The following is a 21,693-nucleotide window of genomic DNA, read 5'->3' as shown; positions in this document are numbered from 1 at the left end:
TGTCAACACAAGATTCCTGAAAATTTAACTGGTTTTTGTGAGCTGGTCCAGGTTGACTCCAGACCTGCTGGTTATTTCAACCCTGAATGGCCTAGGAGATCTGAAACACTTCTGTATCTACATTGCATAGACAATTAGTTATTAATAAATGACTTAATGGTTTTATTTATATGCCAGGCCACATAATTAACGTTGCATATTAACATGAATTGAATCATCTGTTGCTACAAATACATATTATATATATTATCTGCCTTAGTGTATACATACCAAATCCAGGATGGGTTTTTTTTTTTTTTTTTTCAGATACCTTCAAACTTCAAGTTCATTGTACAGTTTTGGGATTCAAGCTATGGAATCAAGTAGTGTTGGCAAGAATTCCAAATTGCCCACATAATAGCTGGGTACTCTTGGGCGATTATATAATCTCCCTAAATTTAATTGCTTAATCTATAAAATAATAATAATAGTACTTATATCTTAAGGTTGTTGATAGAGTTAAATGAAACTCTGTGTGTAAATGCCTACATATAGTGCTCAAGAAATGGGACACACACAATTATATATACACTCATTACCTGCAAGTTATAATGTATTTTACATTCTGATTATGTTCTATGTTTTGAACATGGGACAAAAACTAAATTTTTAGAAAGTTTTAATAATTAGAAGCAAACTATTATTTCATCATGTTTCTGTGGACAAAGCTGATTGTTTATAGACAGGATATTCTGTTTTTAAAATTACCCATACTTTTTTTTTTTTTTTTTTTAGTAAATTCTCTCTCATTTGACAGTTCAAGAAGTTCCTGTGTTAGAGGCTATAAGGCATTCACTCTCAGGTTGGGTCTGGGCCCCTCTGCTCTTAAAGTCTATGTTCTTACCAAAAATGACCAGATAGGACCCTGCTGACGTGGTGTGAGCCAGGTGAGTGATGGTCAGGAGAGGAGGATTGCAAAAACCTTGGGGCCCCCAATGCAGACAGAGGGTGGCACTGAGGAAACAACTTGGGCATTGGGGGGCTTTGGCCTTCTGACTTGGTTCCTAATCACTTTGTGGACTTCAGAACTATATATCCTTGGACATGTTACTTGTCCTACGTCTCTGTTTGTTCTTTATTCAAATGAAAATAATTGGACATACCTCATACACTGGAAAACCATTAGCACCTAGAGTGCATTCGGGAAATACTAGCTCCCGTGCCACACTTCACCTCCTCTCTTTCCAATCCTCTTCTCTTTCCTCCTCACCTCCCATTATTCTTCCCTCTTCATCCACCTCTCTTCACTCTGATGGGAGAGATTAGAAAGGTAGTTGACAGAAAAATCCATTGTTTCATATCAGCCCTGATTTATAGGTAGGATTTTAAATCTTAAAATTTTAAATATTTTAAATTGCAAGAGGCAATGACATAACTAAGTTGAAAAATCAAATCACTCTAAATCACATTAACAAAAATACATTTTTAATGATTTTATTTATTTTTATTTTAGAGAGAGAGCAAGCACTGGTGCACAAGGGAGGAAGAATGGGCAGAGGGAGAGAGAAAGGGAGAGAATCCCAAGCAGACTCTGTATAGTGCCCCAACATGGGGCTCCATGTGGCCCTCTATCTCAGGACCCTAAGCTCATGACTTGAGCTGAAACCAAGAATCAGATGCTTAAACCCACTGAACTACCCAGGTGCCCCAACAAAAATCTTTAATCTTTGCCTATTTGCTTTTACCCATTGTAAATCTTATAATTGCTAAAAATCACGGCATATGCACTCTTTAATATTTACTATGTTTACTTAATATTATATAATAAAAATCTTGGCATATTTCTCCCTCTTTTATATTATAGTTTTATTTGGTTGCCATAAGAATTCATGATTATTTCCATAATGTCCAATATTTAGATTTTTATTTTTCCTTCTGCAATATTAGTGTCTGCTAAAAATATTTTGGAAGTCACCACTCTAGATAATTTGTAAGGGCTTTTACATCTTCTATATTCTATGATTTCATTATTTATGTAGTAGCCCACAATATGCCCAAGCCATGGTCCTTCCTTTTTTCTGTTCCTGGTTCTTTTTTTTTTTCTTTCTTCCCTCCCTTCCTCTTTCCTTCCACAGATATTTCTAAACTATAACTCGGGGCCTGATGCCATTTTAGATGCTGAACCCCTTTAGTGGAAAGGGAGGTCGGCGGGGGGTTGGGGTGACTGGGTGATGGGCATTGACGGGGGTACTTGGTGGGATGAGCACTGGGTGTTATGCTATATGTTGGCAAATTGAACTCCAATAAAAAAAATTAAAAAAAAGAACTGGACCCCTTTATACCAGATAGAACCAATAGGAAGTTCTATGCCGTTGCCTTCAAGGGGCTTCCTTATTTCAGAGAAGTCTTTGGCACCTTACCCCTTCTCTGACTTTTAGCCTGTCCCAGCCTTCAGCTTCTTCACTCAGCTCAATGCTGTGCTTTTGCCCAGATTCTGCCCTTTGTCCCTTTGGGATATTTCTTAATCTCTTGGTTATTGACTCACCCTCATCCCTACCCTACTGTTTTTTATTACCACCCCCCCCCCCCCAATTTCTTGACTTCTGGCTCTGACAATCTATGGCCATTTCTGTTCCCAACCCTGTCTGTCGTTCCCAACCCAATGCGTCTGTCATGAAGTCTTTCTGTCTTGAGTCACACTGAAAGGGATGGTGCCTTCACCCAGGAGTGGGTCAGAAGTCAGGCAGGTTCTTTAGCTTCTTTTTTTTTTTTTTTTTTTTTTTTATTTATATAGTCATTTATGATAGCTACACAGCAGACAGCCCCCCTTCAGTTGATGGCAAGTTTTTACCTCTGATTGTGGCAATTTGGCTCACACTTTTGTTGTGTTGAATTATAATCATTGTATAGGTAGTTTTATCTTTCACATTACAATATTTTATTCACTCAGTCACCATGCACTGACTTCTTTCTATATTTCTAGCAGTGTGTTGGGTACAAGGGTTAATAGTATAGTTAATCTTGGAAAGCTAAATAGTTAATCTTGAAAGCTTTCTCTTAGTATGAATAAGAAACAAGGAAGAACATAATCACTGTTCCATGTGTCCTAACAGAGGTCAGGGAAAATTTTCTGTAATAATACAGAGTATGGGGGTCATGCTACCAGTTGGTGACTCTTAATAACCAGTATTAATCATGGTTATCTTTTTTTTTTTTTTGATGAGTCAGGAATTCAAAGCCCTCGTTTTATTTTTCTTGGTATTCTCAGCACAAGGCTTGGCATATAGTAGGTGGTTATTAAATACTTGATAACTAAATGAGTGATGCTTTTTCTTATGAAAGAAAATAAATGTTTTTAGAAGAGTCAGCTTTATACCACAGTTTCAGGGAATGAATTGTGATGAAAAGTGAAGATTGCTTTTACTTGAAGGAGGCTGACAAATTTCCCAGACCCGGGATCACTTTATGCCGTGTATGATTTAAGGGTGAGTGAGCATGCCAAAGCGCTCCACTTGAGCTGAGTAATGGGGAATGAGTTGTGGAGATGTGGTCTTAGATGGTATTTTGTGAAAAATAGTAGGAGATTTATGGCTATTAAACAACTTTGTAGCTGCCCCCTTCTTGTTTTGAAGCCTGCCAAATCGCTCCTCCTGTGGTCTGTATCATATTCCTTCAGGGCATCCATGATGTTCAGAAATATCCATTGGAATGCAGGTTTCCATGGAATGCACCCAATGGGAAGGGACTTGATTTTTACATACTCATCTGAAGACATTTGTTTTCTGCAACCAATGAGTAAAATTCTCACTTTGCAAATCTCTTACAGAGTGCGTTGTGTTTCCATTGACTCTTTTCCAATGAGGTTGCCCAAGTTATGCCTGCCTCCCTGCATTATTGAAATTGCAACATGCAGTATATTAGTGACCATTATCATTATTGATGTGAGTTTAAAAAATTATCAGCAACACTCCAATTGTGAGAAGGGGAAGAGGTTAGAAACCTTCAGTATGCTTTGACAAATCTTAAACAGAAGGATTTACTGGGCTGGCCTGAGTATCTCAAGCCTTGCTGTGAAAAAGGTGTACATATTTGCTATTATTTATCAGCTTCTTCCATTCTGTTGTTATGCTTTGCAGCCTTAGAAAAAACAGAAAAGGATATTTCTTTGCAAAAAAAAAAGCCAACAATAAACAGCCTTAATCCATGTTGTGCATGTACTGGGAAATTGCTAGAAAAAACTTCCTCTCGTTATGGGCTCACATCAGAATAGGGTGTTATGGATCAGAGAAGAAACAGGAATCTTTGTTTTTCTTTTTTAATTATTTAATTTTGAGAAATTTCAAATATGTAGAAAAGTTGAAAAATAATGAACACATGTAACTACCATGCAGAGTTTATATTTTCTGATATTTTTACATATTTGTTTCCACGTCTTGTCTTTAAATAAAATAAATAAATCATATGTATAATTGAGGCTCCTCCCATTCTGTTAGCCCCAGTCCTATTATTCTGCTTTTTGGTAGAGACAACCATTTTCATGAGGTTAGTGTTTAACTTGTATAATTTTTAGATGTTTCCATACACACTTGATGTAGAAGTACTACATATATATATATATATATATATATATATATATATATATATCATACCATATTTATAATTTTGCAACTTGTATTTTCACTGTGTCAAAATTTTAGACCTATTCAAGTTGAGATACCTAAATCAGGTTTATTACTCTTAAATGCCAAATATTATTCTGTCATATACAACATTTTATACAACATTTTATTTATCCATTTTCCTTATTGACAGGCATTTGAACTACTTCCAATTTGTTCTGATCCAAATAATCATGCAATAAGCACTGTTTTATGTTCTACTTTATAGACTGGAGTGAAATTTTCCATAACATATACATTTGAAATGGAGTTGCTGTACCAATTTTCAATTTTGTTAGATATTGCTAAATTATTCTCCAAAGTAGTTGAACCAGTATTCATTTCCACTGGCAAGTTGAACCAGCGTCCATTCCCCCTGGCAAGAAGATAAAAGTTCTTTCCCTTTCTCCTTAGCACTTGATGTAAGACTTGAAAGTTTGCCAATATGGCGGGTGGAAAAATTGTATCTTGTTTTAATAATGCATTGCTCTTCAGACTAGTGAATTTGACCGTCTTCTCTTTCCTTCACTGACCACTTAGGTTTTTCCTTCTTTGAATTGCCTGACATTTCCATCGTCATTTTTTCTATTGTATTTTTAATTATTTAGGGATATATGTATTCTGGTAGCTAATATTTTATTGTAGATGTTACAAATATCTTCAAACAGGAGTGATCTAAAACGTAAAATGTAAAAGTATAATTCTCTGCCATAGATAGTTAGGAAATTTGGCAAGAACTCAAAAATTTGAGAGGATTTGTGATTCTGAAGATTCAGATTTACCCAAATTACCCTATTCCTAATTTAGGTATAGTTTCTTAATCCAGGTAAAGGAAACCGTTATTCAAGTTTTTCCTCTTAACATTTCTATCATCTCATACTCAATATACTATGGGTACATTACTTCAGTTTCAAGAGAAGTTCTTTATTTTGCTCCACTTGCACTGTTGTGTACGTACCGCACGCTGACCTATTGCACCACTGGAGTTCCAAGGAGATTTATTTTGGGGCAGGTAGTGTGCAAGTTTAAGACATTCCTACTTCTTCCATATGATAATCATGCTTTTCCTAACTGTGCATATAAGCATAATATTCACCAAAAAGCATAATATTCAGAGAACAAATTGAAAAGATCACAGGGACTTCATTTTGATAATAGCCAAGTCAAAGGACTGGTGGTTAGAATCTTAATTTGTAGTAGTTTCCCTAAATATCCAGCCATAGATGTGCCACTGACAGACACAGTTTGCAAAATTGTTCTTTTCCTGAATTCTTTTCCATAACTTGAGTTTATAAATGGACACTGAGCAGAAAAGTAATTAAACGCTAGGCATAGCATGATGACTGCAAAACAGAACTCTAGCCATGCCACTTTTGCTTTGACTACAACTGGAAATAAAGGTAAATAGCTATTTTACCCTTGGTTATAAAGCTCTAATGTTTTGCCCAGTCAGAGGTATTTGCTGAAAGGTAGTTTCTTCCAGTAATTTTAGGATAAGCTGTCATCAAATTGTCAACAGCCCAAATTGAGATTAAACGCACTAAGAAATCTCACAATATAGCAACCTAAACTCATACTGGAATTGTAGGCCTTTTTAGTACTGAGGTGGAACAGAAACATTGACAGAGAAACTATGGCCTTTTACTAAGGAAGTATGGTAGATCGGTGGAGGGACAACTCCTATTACTTAGCCCCATATATCCTGCCTCCAGCATTGAATCGGTGCCATATTTAGAACACTGTCACTGTGTCTCATTTATCATGTGGGGATTGCAGGAGACCCTGACTGCCAAATGGAGGGACATGTGGTGACTCTAGTATTTGAAATTTAATCTAATTTCTGACTCTTTATGTTCTTGCAGTATCCTAAATGTCTAATGATGTAGTATCTAGTAAGTCTTGTCTACTTTTAAAAACATTTTTCTTAGTGACTGAACTTTTTTCTTTCTGGACCCAATACCCTTGGATCAAGCTTTAAACACCACATATTTCCCTTGGAGCTGGAATGAAGTAATGCTACCTGAAATCTGTCTCTACCTTAGGGACAGAGCTTCTGATTTTGCTCCATTCAGAACTCTTTCTGTAAGTCTCCACTGAAAGCCGCTTAATCAAACATCTCAAATGTCAGAAAGCGGGGTTTAAAGGGTTTTTCTAGCAAGTAGGTCTAATCTCCTACTTAGTTTTGATTCCTATAATGTAGATAATCTCTTTGGAGAAAAGGCCTGCCCCTCGCAGGGCAAATATATCCCATAGAATGTATTTCCTATTCCAGAAAGAAAAATGTAGCATTAATGAAATTTACTTTTTCTTGAAGCTTGGAAAGGTTGTAAGCTTAGGATTTTGATCCTAGCAGATGTTCTTTTTTGGGTATTAAAAAAAAAGTAGTATTTGATTCAGAAGTCTCAGTAAGAATTACAGTGGTGATGCTTCTTGCTATAAGCAGCCACGCTCTGAATGTGACAGACCAGTCATTAGTTCTGAGGGAGAGCTGACCCCACAGCCAAAGTCTTTCTTCCCGGCCTTATCCCCATTGTTGTAAAGCTAGAGAGAAAGAAAGATAGCACCACTTACAGATACAGGTCACACACTATACAGTTTGATGGTTAAAGAGCTGTTTGTGTACAATAAAAAATCATCTTCAAGATACATTTCATATCATTTTCTTTTAAGGTCTCAGAATGACAAAATTTTATTGATAACCATTATATCCCAGATTTCAGATGAGTTTTTCAGTGCTATTGTTAAACTCAGCCAGAACCCCAACTGCATGGTGCACAATGGTTTATATCCTTCACTTCAGGCTGTTGAGCCCCCAGCTTCTCTGTGTCTCTCTGCCCTGGGGCCCATGCAAACCAGCCCTGTTTTTCCCCATCCACCCTAGGGCAAAGTTCAGCATCCTTACTGGTTTCCAGAGCAATCTACGCATAGTGAACACGTAATCTGTGGGAAGTACTGGAAGAGGGCCTGTGGCAGCAATCTAATTCCATACCGTTTCTGGCCTTTATGCTCTCTCCCTTCCTCTTCCTTCTTTCAGTTCAGGAAATAAACACACCATTCTCTTGTCTCAGAGCACTTCCACCTGTATTGAGGCTCCTCAAATCTTTGTATGCTACCCTACACTCACCAGAATATTATCTCAGCACAGACAACTCTTGCTTCCTAAGAAGAGTCTTGGTTGACCATATTTCTTCCAGTCCCAGATCCCTAGGAGACATGTTTGGTAAATGAAGGTATTCAGTGTTTGGTGTTACTTCATGTTGACATTTTCTTTTATTATACAGGCTTCCAGTGACCGCATCACGGCCTCTCCAGAGCACCACTATACACCACTGCCATCTGCTTCCAGGGATCTCACCAATCACCGAGGTAGGAACTCGGCTTTTTACTGCTCTTAGTGGTTGCAGGGAGGGACACTTGACTGTGCAGAGCTCTGGGCTTATTATTGCTGCCTCGGCACTTTAGAAGGAACACAGTGCTTTTCAAGTCCTTGATGAGAAAACCATACCTGTCAAACCTAGCGATTTTAACTCATATTAAACAGAATTTAGTGGCAGTCTACTGGGAAGGCAAATAAATCCATGCTATGATATAATTTTGTGATTTGATTTTTTTTTCTTTAAGTAAAGAGATTATAGTACTTAAAAATTACTAAGTAGATCATTACCTGCAGCAAAAGTGATGGAGAGAATTGGGAAACTCTAATATTTGTAAAAGTATCATTGTTTGGGGAGTAGAATAGTTGAAATCTATAATTTCAAAATGAATAAACTCTATATTACAGCTAAAAGGAATTCCAGTTTGCCTAGCAACATTGCAGAGAGTCAACGCACAGTTTTCCTTAAGTTATCTGATCCTCAAAACATTAATTTCGTTTACCCAGTATTTCCAAAGCTTTAAATTCCTATTGTCATCTGTGGAGTCTGCATGGAATATCATTCAAAATTGCCTTGACCCTAAGCTGGCTGCTCAGGCCGAGGACTGTATGATCACCTTTGTTGGAACTGGGGAGGACAGGGAGAGGCCATACAGCGTAACTTATTTACCCCATTTTATGGGTTATGACAACAGCCACATTCCTTAACTGTGAATCTACCTTCCAATAGTAAATATGAACAGGCTTAGTTTGAGGGCCTTCCATACATTAAATGCCATTTCCCCAAGCAGGAAATTCCCCTCATACATTTAGGGAACACTGAATAAGGACTGTCGTAGCTCTGTCATCTAGCTACATTGCAGAATGGGTGGGTAGAAACAAAGGCTGTAGAGGACCCAGAAAGTGGTGAAGTTGGCACTCTGAGAAGACATGTGGGCTCTGGACAAATGACACACTTCTGTTCTATAGGAAATGATCGAAAATATGACGCAGGGTTCTAGGTGTCTATGACTTGGACCTGTGTTGCCCCTTTGATGTCTGGGCACAGTAGAACTTTTCTACATTTTACATATATTTTGGTCCAATTATGGTTTTGTTCACTAAGTGTCAGCTTTGTGAAAATCAATTTTGCTCAAAAGCAGGTAGAACCAATAGCTGCTAACATGCTATATTTTGAGGGGTATGTATAGATCTCCTTTGCTAATGTCCTTATGGAAGTCTCAAACATATTCCTTTAGAGGATATTTTTTTAAGGGGGATGGAGAGTTCCCCTAGGTAAATAATAATACTGTATCTAAACAGAATAACTAACTCTAGCATGGATTTATCTTTTGGTTTCTTATATTGAATAAAGGTATTTTTACTCTGTAGCTCATTGAGTACACTACATAGGAATTGAAGGCTCAGACCCATAAGTCTACTTCTGAAAGTTGATCTAGCCCTGAAATTGAGATTTCACAACAGAAGGACATGATCAGATCCATGATCATCCTCCATAATAGGACAAATTTCATTTGTTACTATAATGATAAAATAAGAAAAATGAACCTTAAAGAAATGGAATTTAAGAGTACAAGTTTTGAGGGTATATTGAGTAATATTTGGAATATGGAAGAATGCTCAAGGTGTTTAGAGTTAAAACAAGTGCCCTTTAATGACATCAGAGCCCAGCATCAATGGGAACATTGCTGTTGAAAGGACCCAGCCACAGATATCTCAACTTTACTGAAGAATATGCCTAAAAACTTAATGCTCTGGTTAAATATGCCTACAAATTTAATGCTCTGGTTGCTTGATGCTAAGGACCTGGTAGTGAAAAAAAGCAAGTCAGGATCATGAAACGGCAGGCAGGTCTTTGGGCCTATGGCCATGTGGACACCAGTATAAACAGAGCCCATAAAGTCATTAAGGTTGAATTAATATAAGGCTGATCCATGTAGGAAAGAGATGAAACTGATCTATTTTAGCTGGGCATGAATCACACAATAACAAGTAGGAAAAGCCTGATTTTTTTGGCACCCAGAGTGAAACCATTTAATGCCATCTTTTTTCTTTTTTTAAGATTTACTTATTTATTTTAAAGAAAGAAAGAAAGAGTGCATATGAGTGAGGAGTAGGGCAGAGGGAGAAAATCTGCAGCCTCTCCTCTGAGTGCAGAGCCCAATGCAGTCTCCATCTCATGATCCATGAGATCATGACCTAAGCTGAAACCAAGAGTTGAATGCTTAATGGCCTGAGCCACTGAGGTGCCCCAATGCCACCTTGTTTTTTCATATTTAAGTTAAATTATTCTATATTTTTGATCATATAAATCACCAAACTATTTGGTTATCATTTGTTAACACCTTTATGGAAGCAACTTATAGTTATCCAGAGAGGCTCTTTCACATGTGAAGACAAATTGCATCAGGTCTTGCCCAAGTGAAATCTTCCATGATGTCTGAGACTTGGTCTATAAAATCTTAAGTGAAAGTTCTATTTGCAAATAATTTTTGATTCATCCAGTTCCCAATCTCTTTTCATTCCGCACCAACAAGTACATAAACTGGCTGGCAGTAGTTCACGTGCAAATTGCTGTTTTTCTATACATGCCATTTTCTCTTTACTTGTCCTTTTATGTTACTTCCAGTGTCGAGTATGATAGACCCAAGATTTATGTCCAAAGGACTGTAGATTCAAATACAAAGGAAACCTGGGCCCAGAATAAAGATCAGGCTATAGGGACTCTATTTTTCTGTGTATGATTTATAGTTATCCATGCATCGTAGGGATAGTAATGCACCGTACTTTTTGCTTCTTGTATGAATTTTTTTCTATATTGATTTTTCCTCTTCCCGAGGTACTTAAAATATTTGTTTCTATTTCCTTTGTGCAATTTTATATATTCTGCTTTGTGTTCAAGAAGCCTAGTAATGTAGGTTTTCGAACTCTTTATAAATGAAAGCTTCCTGAAGGGAGTACAGATTCTAATCTTTCTTCTCCTTCACATCCCTGACTTCTGCTCATCTTCAGGTATCAGCCTATCACCGCTGTAAGGATGACTTTTCTGATCCCTGCCCACCCTTCCCACATTTATATTAGCTCAGTGTTCTTTTTCAGGCTTTTTTTTCTAGTGCCTTCTTGGACAGTATAAGCTATTGAAGGCAATGGAGGAGATTGTGTCTATTTGCTCACCACTATACCTACAATGCCTGCCACAGGGCCTCCTGCTTAGTAGGAGCTCAATAAATATTTGTTCAGTAAATGATGAATAGTAGAAACCCAGAAGAAAGTCAGTAATTTAGATGCCTCTGTGAAGTAACTTGATTGTGTCTGAGAAAGGAGACCCATTTTCCTTTAGGGGTGAGTGATAGGGGAAGAAAAGGCCAGCCTTGTGGACCTCAGACCTCAACTCTGTTTCACAAACCCAAATCATCATGGTTGGGGCCATATGTATTGATTCATTGTCAGGAAGCATTTAGCCACATTGTATAACTTCCAAGTAGGTAATAATTTTTTTGTCATAGTTTTCAAACTCTGGTGTTTTGATGGTAGGAAGATAATAGGATAAATTGAAGCAACTAATGGAATCATTTTACTAGTAACAGAAGCTCTCAAAGAAGGGGCTACACTCACCATAAGATGCAAGCTATGGTATAGATGAGGTTTTATGATTGTGCACTTGAAATCTGAGAATTCTGCTGTAGGTCTAAACATGTCTTTGGAGTACAGGGACTATGGGGCCATGTCAATAACCCCAATTGTTACCTAGTGGCAGTCTACTTACTATATCCTCTATGGGTATCCACATTAAGAAGAGTGTTGGGAGTGTTCGCTGGAGAAATGTTTCTTTAAATATGTGCATAGGACATACACCTGTGTGCCAAGTATTGCCACTCTTTATCTCGTAACTGTTGGAAATGGACTTTGCATTTATGTAGACCACTGCATCTTTTAGGGAAAACATTTCTATTTAGTGAGTTGACCATATCATCCTCAAGACAACTCTAGAAAGTAGGGAGGGTAAATATTAATATTCCCATTTAACAAAGGAAGGCACCAAGAATTTCCAGGGGAGACTGAGTGACTCAGTGACAGAGGCAAGGAAAAGAAAAAGCAGAGTTCTGTGTCCTTGATTCCCAGGCCACCTCTGATATTTGTCCTTCACACAGGACATATGAAGCAAATGCAAGACTGACTGTGGCATTGTACTAGAGCGAAGAAGGAAGTACAGGCAGAGAAATGGCCTGGAAAGGTCCACTGCTGGGGTGGATTTCTACAGCCTGAGCTAAGGCTGCAGTGAAGTATAGTACTAGCCTCTTCTGTCAAAGGGATTGACTGTCACTCTCCTTTCCTCCCTTCTTTAAAATTTCAAATCTATAAATTCAAGAAGAGAGAAAGTTTGAAAAACCAAAGACGATGATCCTATGAAATCAGTCTGAATTCAGATAGGGAAAATAGAAGGCCCACTATGTATTCACATGATGAAGGGGTTTAATGTAAGGAATGAAGAAGAGGCTGGTCCAGTCAGGGAAGACCCCACCCAGAGTCCCAGCCTCACATGGAGGCTGGTGATTCTCAAGAACTTGCTAAAGTTTCTGCACATCTCAGGAACACCTGGGAATATCCTACTGACTTTTGTCTGCTTTATTCATCACTCCATACGTAACGCTCAGAGCAGTGCTTGGTATGGTTTCTGTTCAGTATATAGCTCTTGAACTAATATATTTCTACAGATTCAGAAGAAGAAAAGGAGGCTGTGGAACATGTTCTTTGTGCTATCATTATTCTCCCGTAATTTACAATCTTTACAATCTTTCAGATATGCCACCATTTACTGCCCTGCCCACGTGGGAGGGATCCTCAAGAAGTTCACTTGGATACTGCTTCACACATTAGAACTACCCAGACAGTGCCCTGCTCTTCTTTCTCTCTGGATTTCCAAGTCATAGTTCAGTGTCTCACTTTGGCCTGTTCTAACCTAGAACTACATGCCAAGGAACGTTTTAGAAATTCAGCTTCCAGTTCCTTCTCTGAGCTGCAGAGATAAGGTTGGAAGAGGGTGGTGATGATGCCAGGTGATAACAGGCAGTCACGCACACATACTGTGATCTGACATTGCCAGTAGCTAACACACTAGGGGTCCCGTTCCAGTGCACTGGTGTGCACATTTTGCAAAGTAATTGCAAGCCCAGTGAACATCCCTGAATTACTGTTTTTTTTCTCTGATGCTTATATAGTCTTGAAGGTATGACGTAGTTACCTGGTCATAGTAAGCATCGGACTTTAGACGTATGAAAGTCAGAATGCAGCAAATTGAGAGAAAATCTTTGGAAACTTTCTTGGAGATGGTAGCCATCCTATTTCCACCCATCCTTAGCAATCTTGCCATTATTTTTGATACAGTTGTTAGGTGCTCATCCTCTTCTCCAGCCAGGGCTTGGTCTATTTGTGTTTGAAATTGATTGCTGGGACTGTCATAGAATGATTTACATAGCAACTCATCATAATTAGTTATCGTTTGCAGTTTCCTTAATGTGAGTTGCATTTTATGCTTAGGAATTGATTTTTCTGTATATCTCCATGAAGCAGCTCAATGTGTGCCATCCAAACAGGAAGAAAAAGATGGAAAGAAAAACTGCAGGCATTTTTTATTTTTATTTTTTAAACAGTTTTACCATGAGATATCATAAAATACATTTTCACAGAAGCCATAAATACAGAGTGTTTTGCTTCAACTATTTAAATAAGCCAAAGTGAAATGAATAAGAGGAAAATTAATGGATGTATGTGAAGATGTGGCAATGTAGACAAAGATGTTTTGGATGGGGAAATGTTGCCCAGAAAAACTGCATGCCAATGAGCAGAATACTTTCAGGAGGGTTCAAGATGGGGCTGCTTGATAACCAAACTGCTCATCACAATTTGTTTTCAGCTTAGAGGATTTGGAGGCAATCTGTCTCTTTCAGACAACTTGAAATTTTTTTTTCTGTTTTTTATAGTCATACCATCTTGCCATGTCAACCCACAGGGAACATGAAACTTAAGTAGGTTTGATCATTATAAACAAAATCTACACAGAATAATAGCACAGACTCAGTGAAAATAGATGCACTTATTTAGGTTATCTTCTTAGTTCAGCATCACGGTATCTTTTTGCCTATTGTTCATTGTTCTCGTTGACCATTTAAAAAGATGAAATAAGCAATCCAAGGGCTATGGTGCTTTGCCAAGGAGGTCCCACCTGAGATCAGACCCTATGACTAAAGCAGCCTGCTTATTTATTGCTTTCTGTCTTCCAAAATATTTTGATTATTTTTTCAAAGGAGTGAGCTATCAGATTTTCCAGAAAACATCAGTGAGTCATTGAAGGTTCACAGAAGTACGGCAGATCCAACTCTTCTCCGTAGAAAGTATATTGAAAGCTGTGAAAGAGAGACAGAGGGAGGGAGAGGAGGAAGGAGAAGAAAAAAGAAAAAAATCTTTAGCAATTGGCTCCTTGCTGCTGACAGGGACATGTTTCTTCTGTGGGTCCTGCTAGATAAGTGCATGGCCTCAGCTCCCCTCTTTCAGACTCCATGCCACGGCTTTGCCCTGGCTGTGTAGGGAAAGAGTGTATTGGTTCCTTGTGCAGAGCTATTATTAGCATTTTCTAATTATGTAAAATGCTCCCTCTGATGACATTTCAACAGAACCCATTACTTTAGTTTTCTTTCCTTCATAATGCTTTTATGGACTTATAATCTTGGTGGAATTCTCAGATGCTGAGAGATGCTAAAGTTTCCTTTATTTAATCGAGGTGACTAGTGATTTGACAGTAGTGGTTGACAGGTTTATTTTATCTGCGTGGCAGTGGGAGTCTATTTTCAGTGTGTGTGCTCTGTTCCAAAGTAAAAGGACTTTACTAAGTGCTGAATAAATTGTACTTTCCTTTGATTCTAGACCTTGCTGAAATGGTTTAAAAACTCTAGTCTGGGTCATCAAATTCATCTCTCTGCTGCTTTGCAGGGTCAATAGCTTCACTCTGTACTGAGCGGGGCTGGGTGGATTGGAATGGAGGGTAGTGTAGATTAAAACTTCCGCATATATATAGATAGATGTGCATGTGTGCACTTGCTGTCTGGGAAGGTGGCAGTGATGGAAGAGCAAGCCAAGTGGAATCTGAAGATGGATGAATCTGTTAGACTATTACCAAGACTGGCATGGACTTCAGCCAGGAACTTTAAGCAGCCTCCTTTAAGCATTTGAAATCCATAGGGGTCCATTTCCTATCTTTTTCTCCAAGGATGATTTTTCATTTGCAGTCTCAATGATTGCTTTATTTCTCTACTCTTTGGGCAGAATTGTTGTGCTCTCATAGATACAAAGGGGCTACGAATTTGGCTCTTCTGTTTCAGAAGCAGAGCAAGGAGGAAAAAAATGGACTCATACCTTGTACTCCCAACAGAAACAAACTTTACTTGTGCAGGATAAGATATAACCCTTTCCCCAAAAGACAGTCCAAATAAAAAATGGTGGTGAAAACATGTCCCTCTGTCTTAAAAAATGGAGAGCCTGGGATTGACGGGATTGAAGTTTCTAAATGTCTTGAAGTTTTAGAGTCATGGGCTGTTTTTTTTTTTTTTTAATTTTCTCTTCTTTTTTTTTTTTTTTTTTTTTTTTAAGATTTTCTTTCTTTATTTGACAGAGAGTGCGTGGGAGAGTACAAGCAGGGGGAGCAGTAGAGGGAGAGGGAGGAGCAGGCTCTCCACTGAGAAGGGAGCCTAAGGCAAGGCTCGATCCCAGGACCCTAGGATCATGACTGAGCTGAAGGAAGCTCAAGCGACTGAGCCACTCAGGTGCCCTGTCATGGGCTGTTTCTTATCCCTTCCGTTGCAAGTGAAGAATTGAGACATGGCCAAATATGACTTCTACAGTGACAAATATTGCTCTGAGCACCTTCAATTAAGGAGTCCTCTAGGCATCCACTGCCTTTACCAAGTATCCACTTTGTACCAAGTATGTGTTAGGGTTTGTGGAAAATTCAGGAAGGGAGAGCATGGTGTCTGTCTTCTAAGAATTTATGGTTTGATTGAGGACATACTGAAATGAAGCAATGCCAACCAAACTACATACCATATATTATATAAGTAAGATTTGCTTTACTTGGTAAAAGCTATAAGTGCTATAAATGTTAGAAAAAATGGGAATCAGTAAAGGCTAGAATAGTCAGGCATTGGCTGTGTGGAGGATATTGGCCTTGAGCTTTAAAGGACAAGGCATGAGTAGATGGATGGCAAAAGAGGGGCATCCCTACCCTCCCCCACAAAAAGGGAAATGGGTAAAGAAGTATAGGGATAAGAATAGATAGAACTGAGTGGGGGAAGGGACCCAGTTTTGAAAAAGTCAGAAATAAATTTATATAGGTAGGATGGATCCATACTATGGCAGGCCTTGAATATGCAGAAGCATCTCGATTTGATTTAAAGCTATGTTATGGGATTATTAATCTGCAGACAGTAGGAGGGGGAATTGGAAAGAAAAGAGTCTGGAATCCAGGAGGCCACTCTGGGATGGCATTAAAGTTTTAGAAGCTTTGGATTTCTTGATACCAGGCTATGTGACTGCAGAGTGTACTGCCTCCAAAGAGCAGGTTTCTAGCAAAGGTAATTTAGGAAACAACTTGGTAACAGATGGGGAAGACAGCTGGGGCCAGGACACTGCCAGTGGAGCAGGGGTGAGGGCAATGTAAAGGGAACCTTATGGCCACTACAGAATTGTTCAAGGTTGCTGATGGTTTAGTCACAGGGTATCTCTGGCTCAGGCATCAGAGAAAATGGACAGTTAGTGCTTTTCCTCCTCACGTTATTCAAAGTATTTCTGATGTTGGCTTTTGAAACCAAAACCAAGAGCCCAGCATCGGTTAGGATAATGTTGAAATAATCTAGCATTGGTGATGAAGACCAGGAGTGGCTGGCTGGCTGAGGGAACAGAGAATAAGAGTAGGAATATGAGAAACATTCTGTAGCAAATGCAATAGACCGACTTAGTGACTGATTATGCTTAGAGATAGTACAAGAGAACAGAAGGTTGTGAGGAAGCTGGCATCGTGGATGAGAAGCTGTGATCTCTGCCTGTAGCCCGTCTCTTGCTTCCCGCCTTGCAGAATGCTCTCCTACCACTCATGCATAAGCTGTAATCTGGCCAGTTAACTGGGAGATTGCTGGAATTAATGTAGTGGGGCTCATAGCAACAGGAACAAACATACAATGAGCAGGCAAAGCAGCCACAAAAAATTTTGTTTGCATTCTGATCTTTGGTTCAAGATGAGCTACATTCTTTAAAAAAAAAAAAAAAAAAAAACCCACAAACAAAACAAAACAAAACTAGTAAGTGCCCAGTGTCTTTTAGTCCCAAATCTTGGATTTCTAGAAGAAGAGTTATTTGAAGCCAATGGTTTTGGTCTAGATTGTTCTGCTGAGAGCTCTGCCCAGCATTCACCTCCCCATCCCAGTTCTAATTCATTTGTTTCCCTGTATCTTGAAGTAAACTTTACCCCTGCCCTAGGTTTTTCCTCATATAGAGATTTTACAACCTTTTTGGAACAAATAAACAAACATCTGGAATCATGTGGTACATTTAATTAAAAAGTTTGCATTTGGCCAGAAATGGTAAAATCATGAAAAATGGCCTGTCGGTAAGCTCAAGAAGGCCAAACAATGACGTTGTTGGCTGCAAACGGATTGAAATTGAGTGAGGTGAACACCTGCTCAGTTCAGCCTGCTGTCCTCCAGCTTCCCCCTCCCAGCCATTAATATTTACGGCTCTGGTTCTGTATCCATTCTAATGAAATTTTTGGTTGGGGCTGGTTGGGGGAGAGGGCTGTTACTTTTCCAATAACCTCGGATTTGTTGGGATACATGTAGTTTATAAAGGGTGCAATATTGGGCTTTTTGACTTTTCACTTCCCTTAATCAGAATTCCATATGCTTCAGGTCACTGCAGGGGCCTGTTTCTGTTTCTTCAATCAGTCAGCCAACCACTTTTTTTTTTTTTTGAGAGGACCCCTGCACTGGGGGTTGTAGGAGATTCAAAAGAAGCTGTGGGCTCTGCCTTCAGGAATCCTGTAGTCTAACTCTAGAAATAAGGCCCTACACACAGAAAGTAGAAGTCGGGCTGCTAGAGTACAGAGGAAGGAAAGGTGAGTAAAGAACAACGTGTTGGGAGGTAGCCTTGGGGAAAGGTGAGAACAGAGTTGAAAGCAAATAAGATTGAAATGAGAAAGTTGAGTTGATCATATCACTTGGGAGTGGCCATTGCTAAGTACTTTCTACTCAGGTATATGGAAAGGGATCAACTCTGCCCACCCCCACTTCCAACTGTCTTAGGAGCTCTTTCTTCTAGTCACCTTTTATAAACCTACAAGAGATAGAAGTGTGTACTTGATACAGAAGTGCAGTTTCAAAACAGATCCTCCAACCCCTCTCTCCACTCACCTATTTTCACCCATTTATTGCTCCTAAGAACTTTGAATATAAAAAATTCTAAAGCCACTCCTGGAATGAAACCATTTGTATAAATGACACACCTGGAGGAACTCTCCCTGGGTGGCTTCAGGGTGTGAAAGAGAACTTGGGGAGAGACCAAGTGGAGTTCTTGTTTAATTTCTGGCCATGGTCCAGATGAGCAGTATGTGTAAGAAATGATCTTAAAGCAGGGGTTAGATATGATTTTACATTTCTAATTAGCTTCTCTGTGAAGCATGTCTATGGTAAAGTAAAATATAAATTTGCACATTAAGAAAAAAATATTGAAACTTTCTGGCTTTGCAGAGTGTAATGCTCTAATATGTCTCGCACTTGAGAATTTATACCCAAGATGAAGTTATTCTAAGAAAAAGATGAAGAGTTTTTCTTTTTTGTCAGGAATACAATGGAAATAGCTAGGGGGCTGAACATACAGAGGGTGCCATCCAGGTTGGATGTGAGGAAAGGATGAGTACTGTTGAACTTGAGTGTCAATTGACAAGGGAGCTTGGGAAATCACCATTACCCAAGGGCTTTTACTGAAGGATATGCTCATCAGTCTTTGTGAGCTGAATAGTGTAGCCTGAAGGAAGTAAAGTGAAGCAACAACTTTCAAATCCAATCAGGATTTGAAACCCAGACCCAGGGTTTTCTATATCTATGCTAGTTTAGCTTTTTCATAAAATAAAACCAGGGTTTCTCCTTGACCCCTCTGGACTTGTGCAAGCACAGAAAGATACAAGGCCGTGCTGGAAAAACACTCCACTGTTGTCAGAGGCTTCTTAGTCCTCAACTCTTTATTATTCTTGTGCATCTGTTTCTTTAAATACTCTCTGCAGAAGCATTAGCATGAAAATAAAAGAGTACAGCAACTTGGAATTTTCCATTTGTAGCTTCCTTAGTCTGAGAGGTCAAAGTTCTATCCTCAGGGATGCTAATGCAAACTCTGTGTGCTGTTCCAGGGCAAATGTTTCTCAACTAAAAGACAAGAGGGGGTGGGGAGCCAGGAAAATAATGCAATTCTAATTCCTAAACACAGACTGCCTAGAGATTCCAATTTAAATTGCTGCTCCCTTACTCTTATTCCCACCCTCCCCCAAAGAAAAAAATTTTCCTGTTTTGTGAGGACAGACATCTGTGTAAGAGCAATAAAAACAGTCTTCCCTCTTGTGGATTAGCTCTTTATTCCTTTATTTATCTTGCTCTACCTCATCAGTTTCTCCACATAAAGAATAGTCAAAGAGGATAACATGTAGTCCCTTTCTTTGGTTTTGATTAAAGAAACCCATATAACCATCCTCCCCCACAGATTTTCTTCTTGAGAGAGAGCGTACCTTCTTATGTCTTATTTCTCTCTTTTTTCACCTGCTCCTTTGGAATTTTTCTAGAGCTTCATACAATGTACAAATCACCAAGGTCCCCTGGAGGCAGGGCAGTAAATGGTGGCATATCTGAAAGATTGTAAATTACGGGAGAATAATGATAGCACAAAGAACATGTTCCACAGCCTCCTTTTCTTCTTCTGAATCTGTAGAAATATATTAGTTCAAGAGCTATATACTGAACAGAAACCATACCAAGCACTGCTCTGAGCGTTACGTATGGAGTGATGAATAAAGCAGACAAAAATCTTTGCCTTCAAAGAGCTTACGTTTTACTGAAAGAATCATTAAGATAAAAAATAAAAGCAGCATAGGGTATGATAAATACTGAGAATAAATACTAAAATGAAAACAAAAACAGACAAGAGATGAAGGAATGTGTGTTGGTAATTTGAAACTTGATAGCCAGAGAAATCACCCCTGAGAAAGTGGTATTGGAATAATAACTTGAAGGAGGTGAGAGATGGAAAAGGGATATATTTGACAGAAAAGTGATTGAAGGAGAGGAAAGAGTATGTACAAGCATATTAGATAGGAGCTTGCCTGAAATACATGAAGTAGATAGAGGAGGTCAGTAGAGCTGGGGTAGTTCTCTGTCAGGAGAGGAAGGCAGCATGGGCGCAGCATGGATGGGGGCAGCATGGATGAAGTTAGAACAATATGAGAAGCCAGAACTTATAGCATCTTATAGGCCATTTAGTGTCCCTTAGACAGGAAGCCATTAAAAGCATTAATGGAAATGAGAGAAATGATATAATTCTACTTTCTATAGGGGGGAAGAAAAAACAAAACCATAATTAACTGGAAAAGAAGCTCATAACCTATGTAGATCTCTGCAAGATAGATAAAAGGATACGTTTGAAGAGATTTATCAAGTTCAAAATCAATGCAACAGAGTTAAAAAATGTAAGACCAGCTTTAGGACTTTGCTAAGTGCATGGAACTACTGGCAGGCTTGATAGCAGCCAACAACTTAGGCCTCCACAGTGAGTAGTCACATGGGTCAACCCATCTGTATGCCTGTCCCCATCCTTGGCAAACATCACTCAGCTAAGCTCTCTCCAAGCCAGAGCAGCACGGTTGGGCAACTGGATGATAAAATGGCAAGAGTAGGTACAAATGTAATAGTCATAATAGTTGTGGATGAACTAAATTAAAAGGGCACTCTCAGACTTGGTAAGAAAGAAAATGCAAAATAAAAGGCTTTTTGAAGAAATAAATACAGTGAAATAACATAGGAGCTTGAAAAAATACAGGGATTGGGGAAAAACACAATGAAACCAGATGCTAAAAACAAAATCCAGTAATAAGAATGTTAATATCAGGTAAAAGTAAGGCTCAAGACGATTACTGAAATGATGAAGAGGGATATTTTGTGTAATTAAGAAGATAAAATAGGAAGCTATAAAAATCATGTTAGACTCAATATGCCTAACGACATGGCTTGGAAATACATAAAGCAAAACTTCTAGAAATACTTGACAAAACTGACAAAGTCATAATCTCAGATAAAAACTTTAGCATATTTTCCATAGAAAATGACAGCCAACAGAACAGAAATTTCACAACATAGATGTTTTATTAAACAGAAAACAGAATGAACATTCTTTTACAAATATATGGAACAGTCACAAAAACTATCCACAAATTGAGTAAAAGTATAATATGCCCCATTCAAATTAATTGATCATAACTCAGTAAAATTAGAAATCAGCTTCAAAAAGGAAGACCTCCTGGGGTTGGGCAGAGTAAAGGAAAGAAAAAGCCTTACAGAATTAGAAAGAAATGAAACTTTTAGGTTTATGAGTAAATATAAA

General features: G+C 38.6%; 1 protein-coding gene across 2 annotated transcripts in view; it reads left to right on the top strand.

Moving 5' to 3' along the window:
- Positions 1 to 21,693, top strand: part of LRMDA (leucine rich melanocyte differentiation associated) — a 1,012,499-nt gene that overhangs the window by 809,050 nt on the left and 181,756 nt on the right. The window contains exon 7 of one of the 2 annotated variants that reach the window (XR_005987010.1): positions 7,919 to 7,996. Coding sequence is in view for 1 of the 2 variants with exons in the window: in XM_041750735.1 (XP_041606669.1) it covers positions 7,919 to 8,003 (85 nt within the window). In the remaining variant the exon portion in view is untranslated. Of the gene's footprint in view, positions 1 to 7,918; positions 8,004 to 21,693 lie in introns of those variants that run through there. The other variant, XM_041750735.1, reaches the window with a different exon arrangement.

Source organism: Vulpes lagopus, chromosome 3 (assembly GCF_018345385.1).
Source record: "Vulpes lagopus strain Blue_001 chromosome 3, ASM1834538v1, whole genome shotgun sequence".
In the NCBI taxonomy this organism is placed as follows: Eukaryota; Metazoa; Chordata; class Mammalia; order Carnivora; family Canidae; genus Vulpes; species Vulpes lagopus.
This window is presented reverse-complemented; position numbering and strand designations above follow the sequence as displayed.